Source organism: Bos indicus, chromosome 20 (assembly GCF_029378745.1).
Source record: "Bos indicus isolate NIAB-ARS_2022 breed Sahiwal x Tharparkar chromosome 20, NIAB-ARS_B.indTharparkar_mat_pri_1.0, whole genome shotgun sequence".
In the NCBI taxonomy this organism is placed as follows: Eukaryota; Metazoa; Chordata; class Mammalia; order Artiodactyla; family Bovidae; genus Bos; species Bos indicus.
In genome coordinates this window covers 25,481,746-25,497,943 of record NC_091779.1, presented here as the reverse complement: position 1 = coordinate 25,497,943, position 16,198 = coordinate 25,481,746, and the positions used below count along the sequence as shown (strand labels likewise).

The 16,198-nt window shown below is 43.3% G+C and overlaps 1 protein-coding gene and 1 long non-coding RNA gene across 4 annotated transcripts; one reads left to right on the top strand and one right to left on the bottom strand.

Annotated features, from left to right (window-relative positions):
* Nucleotides 1–1,598: 1,598 nt before the first annotated feature.
* Nucleotides 1,599–9,253, bottom strand: LOC139178006 (uncharacterized). Its single transcript, XR_011562429.1, has 4 exons — nucleotides 9,115–9,253; nucleotides 5,028–5,212; nucleotides 3,890–3,967; nucleotides 1,599–3,204 (listed from the first exon to the last, which is right to left on the bottom strand). It is a non-coding gene; the product is annotated as an uncharacterized lncRNA (long non-coding RNA).
* On the top strand, nucleotides 9,085–15,451 carry FST (follistatin). 3 transcript variants are annotated; one of them, XM_019983028.2, is made up of 6 exons: nucleotides 9,085–9,217; nucleotides 11,202–11,393; nucleotides 11,831–12,049; nucleotides 12,371–12,595; nucleotides 13,277–13,504; nucleotides 14,252–15,451. In XM_019983028.2, exons 1-6 carry the CDS (start codon nucleotides 9,133–9,135, stop codon nucleotides 14,332–14,334), a joined length of 1,032 nt encoding a protein of 343 aa, XP_019838587.1. In that variant the 5' UTR covers nucleotides 9,085–9,132; the 3' UTR covers nucleotides 14,335–15,451. The 3 variants fall into 3 exon arrangements, with proteins under 3 accessions (XP_019838587.1, XP_019838586.1, XP_019838589.1); XM_019983027.2 differs by having other exon boundaries at nucleotides 13,274–13,504; nucleotides 14,252–15,449; XM_019983030.2 differs by lacking the exon at nucleotides 14,252–15,451 and adding an exon at nucleotides 13,975–14,244 and having other exon boundaries at nucleotides 13,274–13,504.
* Nucleotides 15,452–16,198: the final 747 nt, after the last annotated feature.

Below are 16,198 nucleotides of genomic sequence, written 5' to 3'. Positions count from 1 at the left end.
CAGAGGATCTTCCTGACCCAGGGATCAAACCCAGATTTCCTGCATTGCAGATAGATTCTTTACCAACTTAGCTACAAGGGAAGCCCACTAATACATGGTAGCTATTATTAAAGGAAAAATCATAGATAGATGCATTATCAGTGTGTGGGTGTGTGTTGAACCCTCTCAAAACAGTTGTTTTAATGGTGACATTGGTTCCTTTTGTAAAACACACTAATACAGGAAATTATTCCAGGGAGGATACACTGACTGTAGTATGAATGATTCTTAAAAAGGAAGTAGACACATTGGAGTGTACTGGCAGAATAATCAGACCATCTACCAATTGGATCTTTCAAAATTAGGCATCTCGATCTGGGGTCCATGGAACCCTACAAGGTTCCATGCATGGATTTCAAAATGCTTAGGGCCTCCCTAAAAATGAATGCAAAATTTTGTGTAGGTATGTACGTGTTTGTGTCTATGCACTATTCTGGGGAGATGGTTCATATCTTTCAACAGCTTCTCAGATGGACTGTGATTAAGAAAAAGTTAGGAATCACTGCCTAAAGATTTCTTCAGGAAATCTGGTACTCTGGCAAAGATGAAAATGTTGACAGTGTGATGGTTGTGTCATCTGGCTGGCCAAATCAATGTTTTCTATTAAAGCAAAGAAGTCTTGGGGCCAAAATGATCTCAACTGAATAATTCTTCTACACTATGTTTCCATCTGCCCAGCATGTGAGCCATTAACACATGGTTCCTGTTGATGATTTTCATATTCTTATTTGCAGGGAAATCACATTAGGACTAGTTCAGAAGAATCATTTAACTAATGTATTGGAAAACCAAATAAATGAGCCTCTTATATATACTAACAATTTTATATTGCTAAAAGAATGACTATTTATGGGAGATTAAGCATACACTGACCAAAACTGCCTCTAAGTCATTCATCTACTAGTCTTCATAATATACATAATCCTATTCTAGTCCAAAAAAATAGCAAGGCTCACCACGTGTTGAAATAATTTATTTCAACACGTAATGCATCATCTGTTCTGTATTTCCACGTGTTGTGTCATCACCATTTGACCTCAACCCATTGTTAAATATTTAATAGTACTGTTGGATAAACAATACAAAGTAGTTTACTTTTGAATGTAGCATTTACATGAGAAAATAAGCCAATATATGCTGCAAAAGGTACAATTTTGGGTTACAGTGCTAATCCTTCTGGTGGATGGAAAATGAGATATAAGAGGAAAGGAAACCACAGGGAGGATGAATGAATTGGGAAAAGCAAAAACAAATGAAAAGATGATGTAGCTCTCCAATACAGCAGAAAGTAACTGTCACCCAAATGTTGGCACAATGGGAACTGCATGTTTCCACCACTCAAAATTCAAGCACTATGATGGATTGATTTGTTTTGTTTTGTTTTGGCTACACAGCATGTGGGATCCCAGTTTCCCAACTAGAAATTGAACCTGTGCCTCCTGCATTGGAACCATGGAGTCTTAACCACTGAACCACCAGGAAAGTCCCAATGATGGATTGTTTTGAGTAGGAACCTATTCATATGAAAAGTATGAAATATTCAATAGAACACTCACCAATAAAAGATCATGTTTAATATTCAGTGGGTATAAATCTCACAGTGACAAGAATTATTCATTTAAAGGAGTGACTGTGGTTTAAAATGAACACCCAAAAAATGAGTGCAAGAGGTTTTGATGAATTAGTACACCACTCCTGGAAAGTGTGTTCAATACATTCTTTTTAACTGACCATAGGTAATCAGCCTTAAAAAGTATTGAAGACATGTATAAGCCTGCACCAGGAATTCTTTATAACTCATCAAGATCCTTTGAGGTGAAGAGATGGAAACTGTATTTATTATTCTATTTCTGCATGGTTTTTCAATAACTGTTAAAATACAAAATGGATCTACAAACCATCAGTTCAGTTCAGTTCAGTTCAGTCACTCATTCGTGTCCGACTCTTTGCAACCCCATGAATCGCAGCAAGTCAGGCCTCCCTGTCCATCAGCAACTCCTGGAGTTCACTCAGACTCACGTCCATTGAGTCAGTGATGCCATCCAGCCATCCATAGTTGAGAACAATTAAAACTTAAGTAAATGGAAAAGATATACCATGTTCATGGTTTTGAAGACTCTTTTCTTTCTTTTAGTTCTACCTCTGTTTATTGCTACCAACCCATCTTCCTCCACCTCCATCGTGTGTGTGCTCTGTCATGTAACCTGATGGATTGCAGCCCTCCAGGCTCTTCTGTTCAAGGAGTTTTCCAGGCAAGAATACTGGAGTGGGTTGCCATTCCCATCTCCTGAAGACTTTTTTCAATTTTGCTTTTATGTTAAAGGATCAGTCAATCATGGACAGCCCTTTCTTTTTGATACTACTTGTTTCTAATATTTGATTCCTTATAATCCCCTTCAATTTCAGAAATATTTTGTGTTTCTTTAAGTTATCTATATGTGGCACATAGTTACTTTAAAATTTCAATTCTCCCTAAACTGATCTATCCCAATCATAATCCCATCAAACATTTTGTGTGTACATATAGAATTGAACAAATGTATTCTAAAATTTATGTGAAAACACAACTACAATATTCAATTGTATATAATGTACTTGCAATCTTGAAAAAGAAAGAAGTTGAAGGAATTACATTACCTGACTTCCTCATAGTAGTCAAGATTCTGAGACCAACATAGGATCAACAAATAGATGAATAGAACAAAGCAGAAAACCCAAAGACAGATCCAAACTTAGGAGATACAGAGGCAAAGTGCAAAATAGGTTTGGAATGAATTCTTCTTCAAAGAAAGATGATTAATTAAAAGTCTATAAAGGATGTAATAGGGTATATAAAGTCACGTCTAAGTGTCTTGTGAACTTTCAGTTTAGTTCAGTTCAGTCGCTCAGTCATGTCCTACTCCTTGGACTGCAGCACGCCAGGCCTCCCCGTCCATCACCAACTCCCAGAGTCCACTCAAATTCATGTCCATCAAGTCAGCGATGCCATCCAACCATCTCATCCTCTGTCGTCCCCTTCTCCTCCTGCTTTCAATCATCCCCAGCATCAGGGTCTTTTCAAATGGGTCAGCTCTTTGTATCAGGAGTTTCAGCTTCAACATCAGTCCTTCCAATGAATATTCAGGACTTATTTCCTTTAGGATGGACTGGTTGTGAACTTTAGACCTGTCAAAAACAATATTTCACATTTGGGGCAAAATAGACATCAGAAATGAAACAAGATTCATTTCAAAAAATACTCAGATAACAACATCAATGATCAGTGATTATATCAACTACTAACTGCAATATTGATTAGCAAAACACTCAGAAAAGAACTAATTAGTAAATGTGCAAACCACTGCTACTCTATGGAAAGCTAAAAGGAGGTAATTAAAACCAAAATACACAGAAGTAACTATAGCAAATCAGTTCACATTCAACCAGTGAATAATCCAAAGGTGGCTCTCACTTTGATTGACACATTGTTTTAGTCACAAAGTCCGGATACAGAACAACAAGTACTGATTTGCTCTCCTCACACTTTCCATTCAGGGGAAATCATAAATAGAATTAGGGTTAAAATGCTAAATGTCACATGCTGATATTTTCAGTCATATACAATATATGAATCATTTGTATTGTCAAAGTGAACTAAAATACATAAACTGTTTAGTTTGTATTAATCCCATATAACATTCCTACCCTAAGGCATAATTTTAATCCTTTACTAAGGTCTGTTTTAAAGACTTAGTTGTGTTAAACTTGAACATGCTTCTATGACTGGCTTACGTGACTATGTGCCACATGGCGTAGGTGACTTGTAGAAACACAAAATATTTCTGAAATTGAAGGAGATTAGTATTCTTGCCTGGAGAATCCCAGGGACAGGGGAGCCTGGTGGGTTGCCGTCTATGGGGTCACACAGAGTCAGACACGACTGAAGGGACTTAGCAGCAGCAGTAGCAGCAGTAGCATAAGGAATAAAATATTAGAAACAAGTATTATCAAAAAGAAAAGGCTGTTATAAAACGCTGACTTTATAACATAAAAGCAACATTGGAAAGAGAAAAATTCAGGTAACAATTGTTTGTTTTTTCAATACCGTATTTTAAAAGTATATATTCTAATGACATTTTTAAAAAGTTAACTGATGGTTTGGACATCTTGAATAAACATTGCTTTTATGTACTCACATTTCTTAACTTTTTAGTTCTGCAACAATTCAGCCAATACAGAACTATTACCACTACCCCCAATCCTCATCTAGCCTATGATGTTACACAACACCAAAGACTATGACGCATTAAGTAACCAGTTTTGTACCCAGAAGAATAAAATCTGATTTTAATGTCACTTCAGTCTATTTCTCAAGTGCTTAAATTCTCCTGTTTAATCAAGATTGATTATTTGCATCTGAAATCTTAATATCATTTGGGAAAATACCTAACTTCAAAAAAGTGCGACGTTTAATTTTAAGGCAGAGAGCAAAAGCTACTCCATGACTTCCAAATTTTCCCTATGTAACCTCACATACCCCTTCCATATTCCCTTTTTAGGGACTAAAATTTAACCAGGTCAGTTCTGGTTCAAACAACCATTTCATAGGATTTAAAATAGGTATCTTAGGAGCTAGATTGAATTATTTGCTAAACTCAAATATTTTAAATTTATAAACTTCAGAAGGAAAATAGCTTTTGAAGCTGACAAAAAACAATCGGAGAACAGCAGTCTTTTTGTGCACTGCCCAGAAAGTCAGTTACAAAGTGGTCCTATTGTATTTCTCATAATTTACATTTACTTTTTTGGCAGAGCAGAAAGGGAAAAAAATAAGAAGTCAAACTTGGAAGCATACAACACAAATGAAAGAAGGCACTTTTATTTTAAAACGTCCCCTTGACATTTAGACATCTACAAACCCAAAATGTAACATTTATAGGAGATAAAACAGTAAAAGAAATAGCTGTTTTTCTGTGATGTCACCAAACAGGTGTGATACCGTTTCATACCCCAGAAATTGGATGACTCTTTTGCTGATGCTCACAGGAGGCCCAGATGAGACCATATTGACCTGTGTCTCATTTTCTACAATTGGCTAGAAAATTACGCCAGGCCAACAAGAATCTTGATGACTGATCTGTGCCGATTCGGGGCAGACATTCTCCCAAACAGATCAATACTATCCAAGGTGCAGCTGAAAAACAGGATGAGCTTGTATCGCTAAACAAACACCAAACTGCTTATTCACAAAGGCAAAGCAACACAGCACTTATGTTTTCCACAGTGTGTTTGCCTATGACCTCAACCCTGACCGGCAGAGCTACCTTCTTTTCGGCAAGAAGTAATCCTGTATTGGGTCTGCCTCTGGTACTCCTCTGGTACGCTTGGTCACCCCTGTGAGTGGTGGCATTTTTTACAATAAAAGCAACTGTGTCTGCTTTGGCCTAGACAATCACATGATGCCAAAGCAACTAGTCAATGTGGTGAGTTTAGTCAAATGACCAGTCTGAGCACTTGGCACTACATAGACAAAGAATAAAATAGGGGACTTCCCTGGTGGCCCAGTGGTTAAGGACCTGCCTGCCAGTGCAAGGGACACAGATTTGACCCCTGGCTGGGGAAGATCCCACATGCCATGGGGCAGCTAAGCCCATGTGCCACAACTACTGAGCCTAAGTGCCACACACAGCTACGGAAGTCCACTCACCTAGAGCCTATGCTCTGAAACAACAGAAGCGGCTGCAATGAGCAAACTAGACACTCGAGAAAGCCCGAACACAGCAACGAAGATCCAGCACAGCCAGAAATGAATAAATAATTGTTTTAAAAAAAAGAATAAAATAGGGACAGAATTTTTTCTTTTTACCCATCATACTGGAATTGTGTGGTCATACCTTGGATTAAGTTAATTCAGAAAGGTCTTGTGATATGAGTTGTTTCTAAATACACAAACCATCTGAATAAACCAAAAATCCAAATATCTTTAAACCCTCAAAATTACTTTTATTCTAATTTTAATTTAGCCACATAGACTACCCCCAAAAGTCATACTGGGTATGCTCTTTTTATGTCAATATATTCTGGGGGCACATGTATAGTGAATGAATAAGTTAAATTATAATGAGAACATTCAAGTTACATCACTATTTTCACTGCTATATGGTTATAAAATAAGAGGAAATTGTGGTCTTTAAAACGATCTTCCCAAAAGTATTGAGAAAATAAACAATGCATTAAAATATGATCCCACAGACCTCTAGGCAAGATGACTTCACAAGCAGGAGGGAATTTAAATGGTTTGCATGGCCCAAAAGTGAAAAATTTCAGCTTCCAGAGGCTACAGAAGATTCAGGACCAATAAATATACTTAAACAGGAGACAATATAAAATCATGTAATTACATTTGGGTCTTAAAATGTTTAATGGCTATTGGTAGCACTACCATGAGATCCAACTATCTAAGATCATTTATATATTTAAAATATCGAATTTATTTTCCAACCCTAGATACACATTTGATAAACTTTGATAAAACAGAAGTTGTATCTCTTGCTGCTATTAAAAGACAAATCTATACCCATACCCCTCCCTGATTAAAAAAAAAATAATTGAGTAAAAATAATTGTTAGGTTTCCCCTTTCTTTCAACCAAGTTTTCCCTGGGAAAGGGGACTCTAAAGGGAGAAAACAAACTTTCCCTCCAGCACATTACTATATAAGCACTATATCCATCTGCCTGAATAAAGAAGAAATAAATTCAACTTTGGAACTCTGCCATGGAGTGTCGGCTCCTGCAAAGGGGACAGTTTGCTATTAATTGTTAATGTCGTCTGCCATTAGAGGGCACTAAACAACTCTACATTAATGCTGCATTGGAGGGAAGAGAGAAAGGAAGACGGGAAAAGAAAGAGGGGAGGGAAAAGCGGGGAGACTAGGAGCAGAGTCGGGGGAGAGGGAGGGAAAGAGAAAAGAGAAGGGGTGGGCGGACGGGAGGGAAAGAGAGAAGAGGGAAGAGAGAGAGGAAGAATAAATCTGGAAAGATTAAGAAGGATGTGGAGCCCCCAGAGCCGTCTGAAGTGAGCAAAAGCCAGCGCCCCCACCCCACCCCGCCCGGACCGCCCGCGCCCCTCCTCTCTAGTCCTCGGGACGGTAATTATAAAGCGAAAAGCAGCGGCGAGGTCACCCGTTTTTACCAGCCTGCTGCACCGAATGCGCGCAGTGCAGGTGCGGCGGCCGCGGGCTTTGTGATTCATGCCCACTTTCAAAGGGGGGCTTGGGCCCGTCTGAGAGGCACCCAAACAACTGTCTTCTAATATTAGCACGGCTGTATTTCGGGATCTATTATAGTCTGTCCAGACAGATCCCATTGTAATGGGATCTTTTATTAAAAGATTAGCACTATCTCCTGCAGTTGGTGGAAAAAAATCTGTTATCACTGAGTTATTTGCAGTTGTGGAGAGGGTGGGAGGCGGGTGGTGGAAGTTGAGGGGTGGGAGGGCGAGAGGAGGCGGGGGGGGGGCCGTCTGGCGGGGAGGGGGGAGGTAGGCGGGTGGGGGGCGAAGAGGGGCGGATTTGAAATCCGTAGAACAAAATCCCAGGGACCTGCGAATGTCCAAGAATTTTGTCTGCATACTTCACTGTCTGTTCTTCGGGCTCCAGAAGCGAAAAGAATAGAAATTTAAAAGGCAGCTTTGGAATAAACAATATAGCATTTTCCGTGAAGTAATCGTTTTATATAAAAGGAAATATCGCCTCCTCTGTTTCATTCAGCGGTGCCAAAAATGTTATAAATGAGAGACCCGCCAACTTTCAGCGAAGAATGCCAGGCACTGTGCTTAATAAACTGAGGCTACAGAAGTTCATTATCGATGTTGCAATCTTTTTTATTCCGCGAACCGAGAGAGAGACTGAGAAGGAGACTGAGAGTGAGAGAGACAGACACAGGACAGAAACTGGGGAGTCTCCGAGCCGCGGAAGGCGGGTAGACCGCCTACGTCGGCGCCCCCGCTCCGGGCTCCGACTCCTCCAGAAGCTGCGAAGTGAAAGGGGAGAAAAGAAAAGGAGGGCGAGACTGTGACGGTGGGGGGAGGCCCGGGCCGAGGTGTTAAACATTTTTGTTCGCTTCTAACTCGTCGAGACGGAGGGCCGCGTCTCCGCCAGGTTCTGCCCCGGGTGGAAGGTGCCGGGGCCCGGGGTTCCCAGCCACAACCCTGGGCTCGGGGGTGGCCGCGGCGCTCGGCACGCGCAGACCCAGACAGACAACGTCGCGGGGTCCCGCAGCCAGACTGCGGGGGCCTAACACGGCAGCGACCGGACCTCCGGCGGGGTATTAAGGCAGCTCGGGGCTCTCCGGGCGTTTGCGAAGTCTTCCTGGAGCTGAGGAGCGGCGTTGCGAAGACCAACTCCCGCCCCGCCGCCCCGCTCCGCTCCGCCCTGCCCGCCGCCGCCTCCAGCGCCCTCACCGCGCCAGACACACACACACTCACACACTCACACACACACACACACACACACACACACACACACACACACACGCCACCCCGGGCGCGCCGGCGCTGCCAGCGAGCGGCGGCGTGCAGGACTTGAAGTGGGTGTTCTTCCCCACTCCCCACCCCCGAAGCGTCCCCCCCACCCCCCCGCGCCCGGGTCTCCTGCCCCCTCCCTCTCGCTCCTACGCAAATAAGAACTCGGCGATTCCCCTCCTGCCGCTTTGATTTCGGGCACCTCCACCAGATAATTGGGAAGGGTTTCAGAAGGTGGGAAATGTCACCTGATTCACACTGAACTTTTAAAAGCTCCCCACCCCCAAGGAACCGCGCACACCCTCTCTCGCGGCCGCCCTCCCACTGCCCCACACACTGGGAGACCGCCCACCGCAAACCGTGGAGACCCCCGTCTAGATTTAAAGCGCGGCTGCGCCTGGCTTCTGACGTCCATTGAATCGCGAGGGCGGCCGGCGGCAAGCGCTGGGCTACGCCGGGATAGCTGCGCCCTCCGCCGCTCGCCTCTGCGACGCGCACCGCTTGCCAGAGCCACCCGCCGCCGCGCCCGCTCCCCGCGCCACCGCGCCCGCTCCCCGCGCCGCCGCGCTCCTCACCCCGCGCCTGCCCTCAGGATGGCCCGTCCTAGGCACCAGCCCGGCGGGCTTTGCCTCCTGCTGCTGCTTCTCTGCCAGTTCATGGAGGACCGCAGCGCCCAGGGTAAGCGAGGCGGGATGCGCAGGGAGGCTCGGCGGAGGGCAGGGGTTTGTAGTTTTCGGGCGTCTCCACCGGGTCTGTTCTGAGCAACTCTGCTTTCGGAAGATGTTGGACCAACTTAGCGAATCCGGGATGGAGAGGAGTGGGAGAATTGAAGGCAGTGACACTTTAGGACTGGGAACCGAGTTTGGAGCGCGGTTATCCTTTAAAAGGAAAGGGAGTGAGCTGGAGTCTCTCTCAGTAGTTAGGGTTAGATGCTCCAAGTTCTGGACCTAATGAGTTTAGATGTTATCTCCCCTGTTTGGCTCTGAAGAAGGGGATAAGCATCGGTAGCCTGAAGATTGCAATCCACTCATTTGCAATCTAACCTCTCTCCCTCCTGCATCTTTTGGATACTTTAAAAAATGACTGAGTGGGGAGGGGGGAATACTGAAATTTCTTCGGTGACTGCGGGACGTGGTTTCAGAAACTTTGCCCAAACTTGGAAATGAGGGTGCCGAAAATTTTAGAGGGAAGTAGCTTTCTGCCTAGTGGATGCTTCTTCTAACCCCCTCCCCCCAACCCCGCAAAAAAAAAAAAAAAAAAAAAAATTACCCCGGACTGTTCTGAAAAGTTTACAGTTTTTTTCCCTTTTGCCTCATTCCTGATTGTTAACTTTCTGTAGAACAGTGAGGAACCCACAATTGATTTAAATTCTGAGATGCAATAAGAGCAAATTTCTAAAGTTTTTTTTTTTTTTAATTAGATTTATCTCCATTAGTCTTTGGGCAGAATTTTTTAAAATAATAATAGCAGCTTGCGGTCCAATTATTGTTAAAGTTATATGGATGATTCATAAGACGTCTTCCTGACCAAAATCTGAACATTAAAAAGGAAGAAGGTGGGGGGCGGGGGGCTACTTGCAAAGATAATCTCGGTGGGTATGATACAGGGATGTGTGTGTGTGTATGTGTGTATATATATATATATATATATATGTATATATAACCATGAAACGATAGTAAGTCCCCCTCCCACCTTGTTCCCCCCCCCCCCGCCCCCAACCCCAGTACTTTTCTTGAGGCAGACTTGGAACTTTCCTGACTTTAGCGTTATTTTATGCGTGTTGTATACGGCCCCCTGGGCACAGCTCCTAGCCGCCTGCGACGCACTACTGCTCTGAGTTGCCCACCTTTCGGAGCGAGGCACTGCCTGACTGCCCGGGACGTGGGCGCCGTGGAAAGTAGCCCTCGGAGATTTCGAAAGATCGCGGTGGCCGCGGGCGTCCTTTGGGTCTGGCGGATTGCAAAACGGCCCGTCGGGCGGGCTGCGCCTCGAGGCCACGAGGGGCAGCGCCGGGCAGGGCCCGGTTGCTTTTTTGCTTTCATTTTTCAGAAGTGCCTTTTGCGTGATCTGTTGCTGTATGTGTGTGTGTGAGTGTGTGTGTGTGTGTGTCTGTCTGTCTGTCTGTCTGGGTCTCTCTCTTTCTCTCTCTTTTCTTTCTCTCTCTCTTAAGTTCTACTTTTTTAACCCCTGTCACAAATAATCCCCGTACCGCCTACATGAAACCGACATGTAAAAACATCCGTCGCATCCTGTTTTTGTCAGGTTCTTTAATCTGCCCTTCGAGTCGCTGCAGGTTATGAAATGGGACGAATAAAAGTAAACAGTCTAGTAAAAGTCAATGCAAGCTGCACGTGTTGTGTCTGGGTCACTGGTAACTGACATTGATATGGCTGGAGCGCTCGGGCTTCTCGCTCTCGCCCTCCCTCCCCATCGCCCACCTCCCACCTCTTCAATCTGGTCCCCCCCTCCACCCCTCGCCTTTCTCCACCCCTTCACTCCCTCTGATTTATTTTCTGCTTTTTCTCTGCCGTCTCTCCTCCACGCTCACTCCCTCCCCATCCCCGCCGGGTCTCCTTCCCCTGCCGGTTCACTGCCTCCCTCCCCCTACCCAGCCGGCGCCGCCGGCTCACTTGCCCACCTCCCCACCCCTGTCTCCCCGCAGCTGGGAATTGCTGGCTCCGCCAAGCAAAGAACGGCCGCTGTCAGGTCCTGTACAAGACAGAACTGAGCAAGGAGGAGTGTTGCAGCACTGGCCGCCTGAGCACCTCGTGGACCGAGGAGGACGTAAATGACAACACGCTGTTCAAGTGGATGATTTTCAACGGGGGCGCCCCCAACTGCATCCCTTGTAAAGGTAGGGCTCTTCCTCCCCAGTCTGCAGGCCCTCAGTAGAGGGCGTCTTACCCTCAGCTTCCCCAGTGCCCAGCCGGGGTTTGGGACTGGAGGAGCTTTGTTCGTGGGTTCCCCCTAACCACCCCCAGCCCTGGTAAGCCATTCGGGCTGAATCTCCTGTCACACACTACAGGCAAAACAAGGGTCGCCAGAGGTTCTCGGACTTCTTAGCCAAATGTGGCGGTGAAGCCAGCCAACCCTTGCTCTTTGAGGGAGATTTGGGTAGGGAATGCAGCCCACTGTCCCCCACCCTTCCCTCTTCTCAACTTCCGGGCAACAGCCTAGCCCCTTGGGCTCAGACTCTTGGCTGCAGGATTGCGCAAGGCACCCACAGCCCTCCTGGCTAACCTGCATGGTGCCTGACCCTGGTTTTAATCCCTGCCTCTTTCCAACTCCTAGAAACGTGTGAGAACGTGGACTGTGGCCCCGGAAAAAAATGCCGAATGAACAAGAAGAACAAACCCCGCTGCGTCTGTGCCCCAGATTGTTCTAACATCACCTGGAAAGGCCCGGTGTGTGGGCTGGATGGAAAAACCTACCGCAACGAATGTGCACTCCTCAAGGCCAGATGTAAAGAGCAGCCAGAGCTGCAAGTCCAGTACCAGGGCAAATGTAAAAGTAGGTCCTACCCGACCCCTCCTCCAGCCTTCTGCTTGAGGTAGACCCGCTGCAGGACCCCTGGGATGGGCGTAATAGCCTAATAATAATAATATCAAATAAAGGAACCCTTTCTAACTTTATATTCTAAAGATTCCTTAAGACACTAAAGGTTCAACCTAGAGTCTTAGTTTTCTTTTAAAAACTGCAGAGCTACCCAAGTGCGTTCCTAAAGCTGAATGCTTCTGTTTCATGATTTCCTTGAAACCGTCCAGTGGCTCAGTCCGGAAGAAGATACCTATTAACGTGTTTAATATTAATGTTTTTCCCTCTTTGTTTCAGAGACCTGTCGGGATGTTTTCTGTCCAGGCAGCTCTACATGCGTGGTGGACCAGACTAATAATGCCTACTGTGTGACTTGTAACAGAATTTGCCCAGAGCCCACCTCCTCTGAACAGTATCTCTGTGGGAATGATGGAGTGACCTACCCCAGTGCCTGTCACCTGAGAAAAGCTACCTGCCTACTGGGCAGATCTATTGGATTGGCCTATGAGGGAAAGTGTATCAGTAGGTATTCTGGATTGAGGAAGGAAAAGAGAAAAAGGCTATAATTGTGATAAAACTGTGAGCTTAACCAATAAATAAACCCCAAACTTCCCAAAACTAGCTTCATCAAAGTCGGTAAACTGTCATGACCACCTTAAGGAAACCATTGTCTTTTTTTTTTTTTACCATTGTCTTCTGGATACATTGGCATACATATTGAAATGCCAGCAAGACACAGGAAACAATTTTCCTTCGTAGAAATCTAAGAACTCACTCAATTTTACACATTTTTTTAAGTGCTAGACTTGCTGGAAGCGAGAAATAATTACTTAACAGTTCCTAAAATCTGTTATCAGATTCTGATAACTGATAGAATTCTTTCTTTTTTTTTAAAGATCCCACTTGTGGGAAGTAATCAAATACATATTTAATTGAAGGATACTATGAAATCCTGTTTTAAGAAAATACTACAGTATTTTCATGCATTAAGCTAGTATAGAGGAAACTAGGAGTTTTGAGTATGTGTGTGTGTGTTTCAGTTTTATAGAGTGTTTTTGCACAGTATTTCCATGAGCCCCATTAGTGAGTAATAAAATATGTTTTATATGTTTACATTTATTCATTTATTGATAGAAGGCTAGAGAAAGGGGACAAGGTGAGGAGAATGGATTTACTTATCACAGGTGTATTATATCCTAGAAGCAAAGTCCTGTGACGATATCCAGTGCACTGGTGGAAAAAAGTGTTTATGGGACTTCAAGGTTGGCAGAGGCCGGTGTTCACTCTGCGGTGAGCTGTGCCCTGAGAGTAAGTCTGAGGAGCCTGTCTGTGCCAGTGACAATGCCACCTATGCTAGCGAGTGTGCCATGAAGGAAGCGGCCTGCTCCTCGGGCGTGCTGCTGGAAGTGAAGCACTCCGGATCTTGCAACTGTAAGTGTGATTTCTAACCTTGCCGCAGTTTAAGGATTTCCCAGGCAAGTCCTAGGGAATGGAGACTTAGAAAGCACGAAAACGTCCCCCAGATAAGCCCACTTCTGTTTAAGTTAGGTAGCTGCTAAAGTGCACCAGCAATTCAGCAATCCACAAAAAAAATCACCTGAAATGTTTCGGGGCCTTTAGGACTTGTCTGATGATCATCAACAAGATCACCTCTAAAATAGCCCATTCCAATCATCTGCCCCTAATTCCTTTTGTTTTAGTAGTGTGCTTTGCTGTTTGCTTTTATTAACACTTGAATCTGAACTAACTACTTCAAAGGTTTTTTTTTTTTTTTCTTTTTCAAAGACAGCTTTCTGTTATCACACATAGGCTGCTGCTTTGCGCAGTTGCCCCTACTAACTAAATTAAGGACCCAAAGCAGTTATACCTAGAACACAAGAGCGCTTTTTATCTAATTTCAGGAATCTGCCCGTAAAACCTGAGCCATTGATTCTTCAGAACTTTCTGCAGTTTTTGACTTCATAGATAATGTTTTTAAAAAAAAAAAAAAAAAGTTTTTTTAAAACTTGTTACATAACAGCAGATGCCAAAAACAAAACAGCATCTTACTGCAAGTCACATAAAAATGCAACGCTGTAATATGGCTGTTACAGAGGGCTTTGAAAACATACACTGAGCTGCTTCTGCGCTGTTGTTGTCCGTATTTAAACAGCAGCTCCCCTGTATTCCCCCATCTAGCCATTTCGGAAGACACCGAAGACGAGGAGGAAGATGAAGACCAGGACTACAGCTTTCCTATATCTTCCATTCTAGAGTGGTAAACCCTCCACCAATGTTCAATGTTGACATAGCCTTTAGGCAAAAAAAAAAAAAAAGGAAAGAAAAAAAGTAAAAGAAAAAAAATACATTGTCCATACTGTAAATAAGTGTATGCCTATTTATTTGGGGGGAAAACTATACATAAAGGACCTTTGTCCTAAAGCTCTCTCCCAGGCCACCTTGTTACTCACTGGACCCGGAGAGGCAGTCATTGTGAGGTCTACTGGATGAGGCCCATAGTTGAGACTTGTAGACATTTATTTATACTGTGTCATGTTTTATAATTTATACATAAAATGTCTGGTTGACTGTACACCTTGTTTTTGAAGAAATTTATTCGTGAAAGGAAGAGCAGTTGTTATTTATTGTGAGGTCTCTTGCTTGTAAAGTAAAAGCTTTTTTTTTTTCCTTGTAAACCATTTAAGTCCATTCCTTACTATTCACTCACTCATCTGTCTCCCTTCATTTACCTGTCGTTAGACTCTTTTCCACTTTAACCAACTTGCATGTCAGTTTCTGTCCTGTTTATTTATTGGATTCTCTGCTGCCTGTTCTGTACATACCTGATCCCTCGGGTTTTGTTTACAAGGAATCTTGACTGACCAAAAGGCATTATAACTCTGACTCAGATAGCAGGTACAGAGGATACATCTTTGAGGAAACTCCTATTTCTGTTCTCTGGTTGTGATGAAGACATCGGTGAGGCAGGTGGTGATAGCAGTGTTGGGTTTCTAATCATGTACTTCTAAGATGTTACAGATCCAAAGAATTGAGTGATATGGGTGTCAGGAGCCTGAAAGAAGGAGAATGCTGTACATTCAACCTTATGTTAGGTGTTTCCTTTAAAGGCTAGTCTGCTGTACCTTTTCAACTAGTTCTTTTCACCCAATGTGTCATGAAAAGTATATCAAAGCTTTATCAGTTCAGGTTTCTTGCTTTTCATAATACTTTTTTCTGATGCAATTTTATATTTTCAAACATGGCAAGTTAAATATAAATTCATTTAAATATATAGTTTTATACTTTTCTACCATGTAAATGTGCAATGTATATAAAAGTTATAATGTGTATTTGTAAATAAATGATGAGTGAAAAAATAAAAAAATTTTAAAAAGCCAATGGTCTCAATTGCTGATGATGTAAAAGAAGCTGTTAGGACTTTTGAGTAAAAATGTATATGAGATATTCGTTGAGAAATACAATTATCACTAAAATTAAGTGACCAGGGTAGTAAGAACTCCAAGGTAAATTACAGATCACCTCAAAAGGAAAAAGGAATCTGAGGTCCATCCACGCCTTTGTAGTAACGATGGCATACTTTCACTCAGCACTGGAGGAAACTGTAGATGTCCCTCCTTGCAATGTGCCAAGCCTAAAGTTTCCTCTTTAAAAACATCATCTTCTTAGCTATCCTTGTCCCAAGCTCATCTCCAGAACCAGAGGCACCCTTTCTCTTTCCTCATCTAAATAAAGTAGATCTTAAATCTTTAAACAAAGCACATTACAAGGAAAAATAAAAATAGACACACATACAGCAGCACAACCTAGGTCAGAATGTCAACTACAGAAATAAAGGCAGTATAATATTGAAATTCTAGAGACTTTTTGAGGTAAAGATGGAGCAGGGGTGGATTTCCACAATGGTCATGGTTCATGGAGAGTAAATAATGACACTTTCAAGGTAAGAGGAAATGTATTAATGTTTTGCAGTTTATTTTAGTCAAGTCACACTACTAGGGCCTCAGATTGGCATGTAGGGCCTCAACTGGTTGTCCCAGTAATACACTGTAATACATAGTGATACATAACTAGATAGTCACAAGTTTCCAACTGCTGTGCTACTTCATTGCCTAAGTATATCAAAAA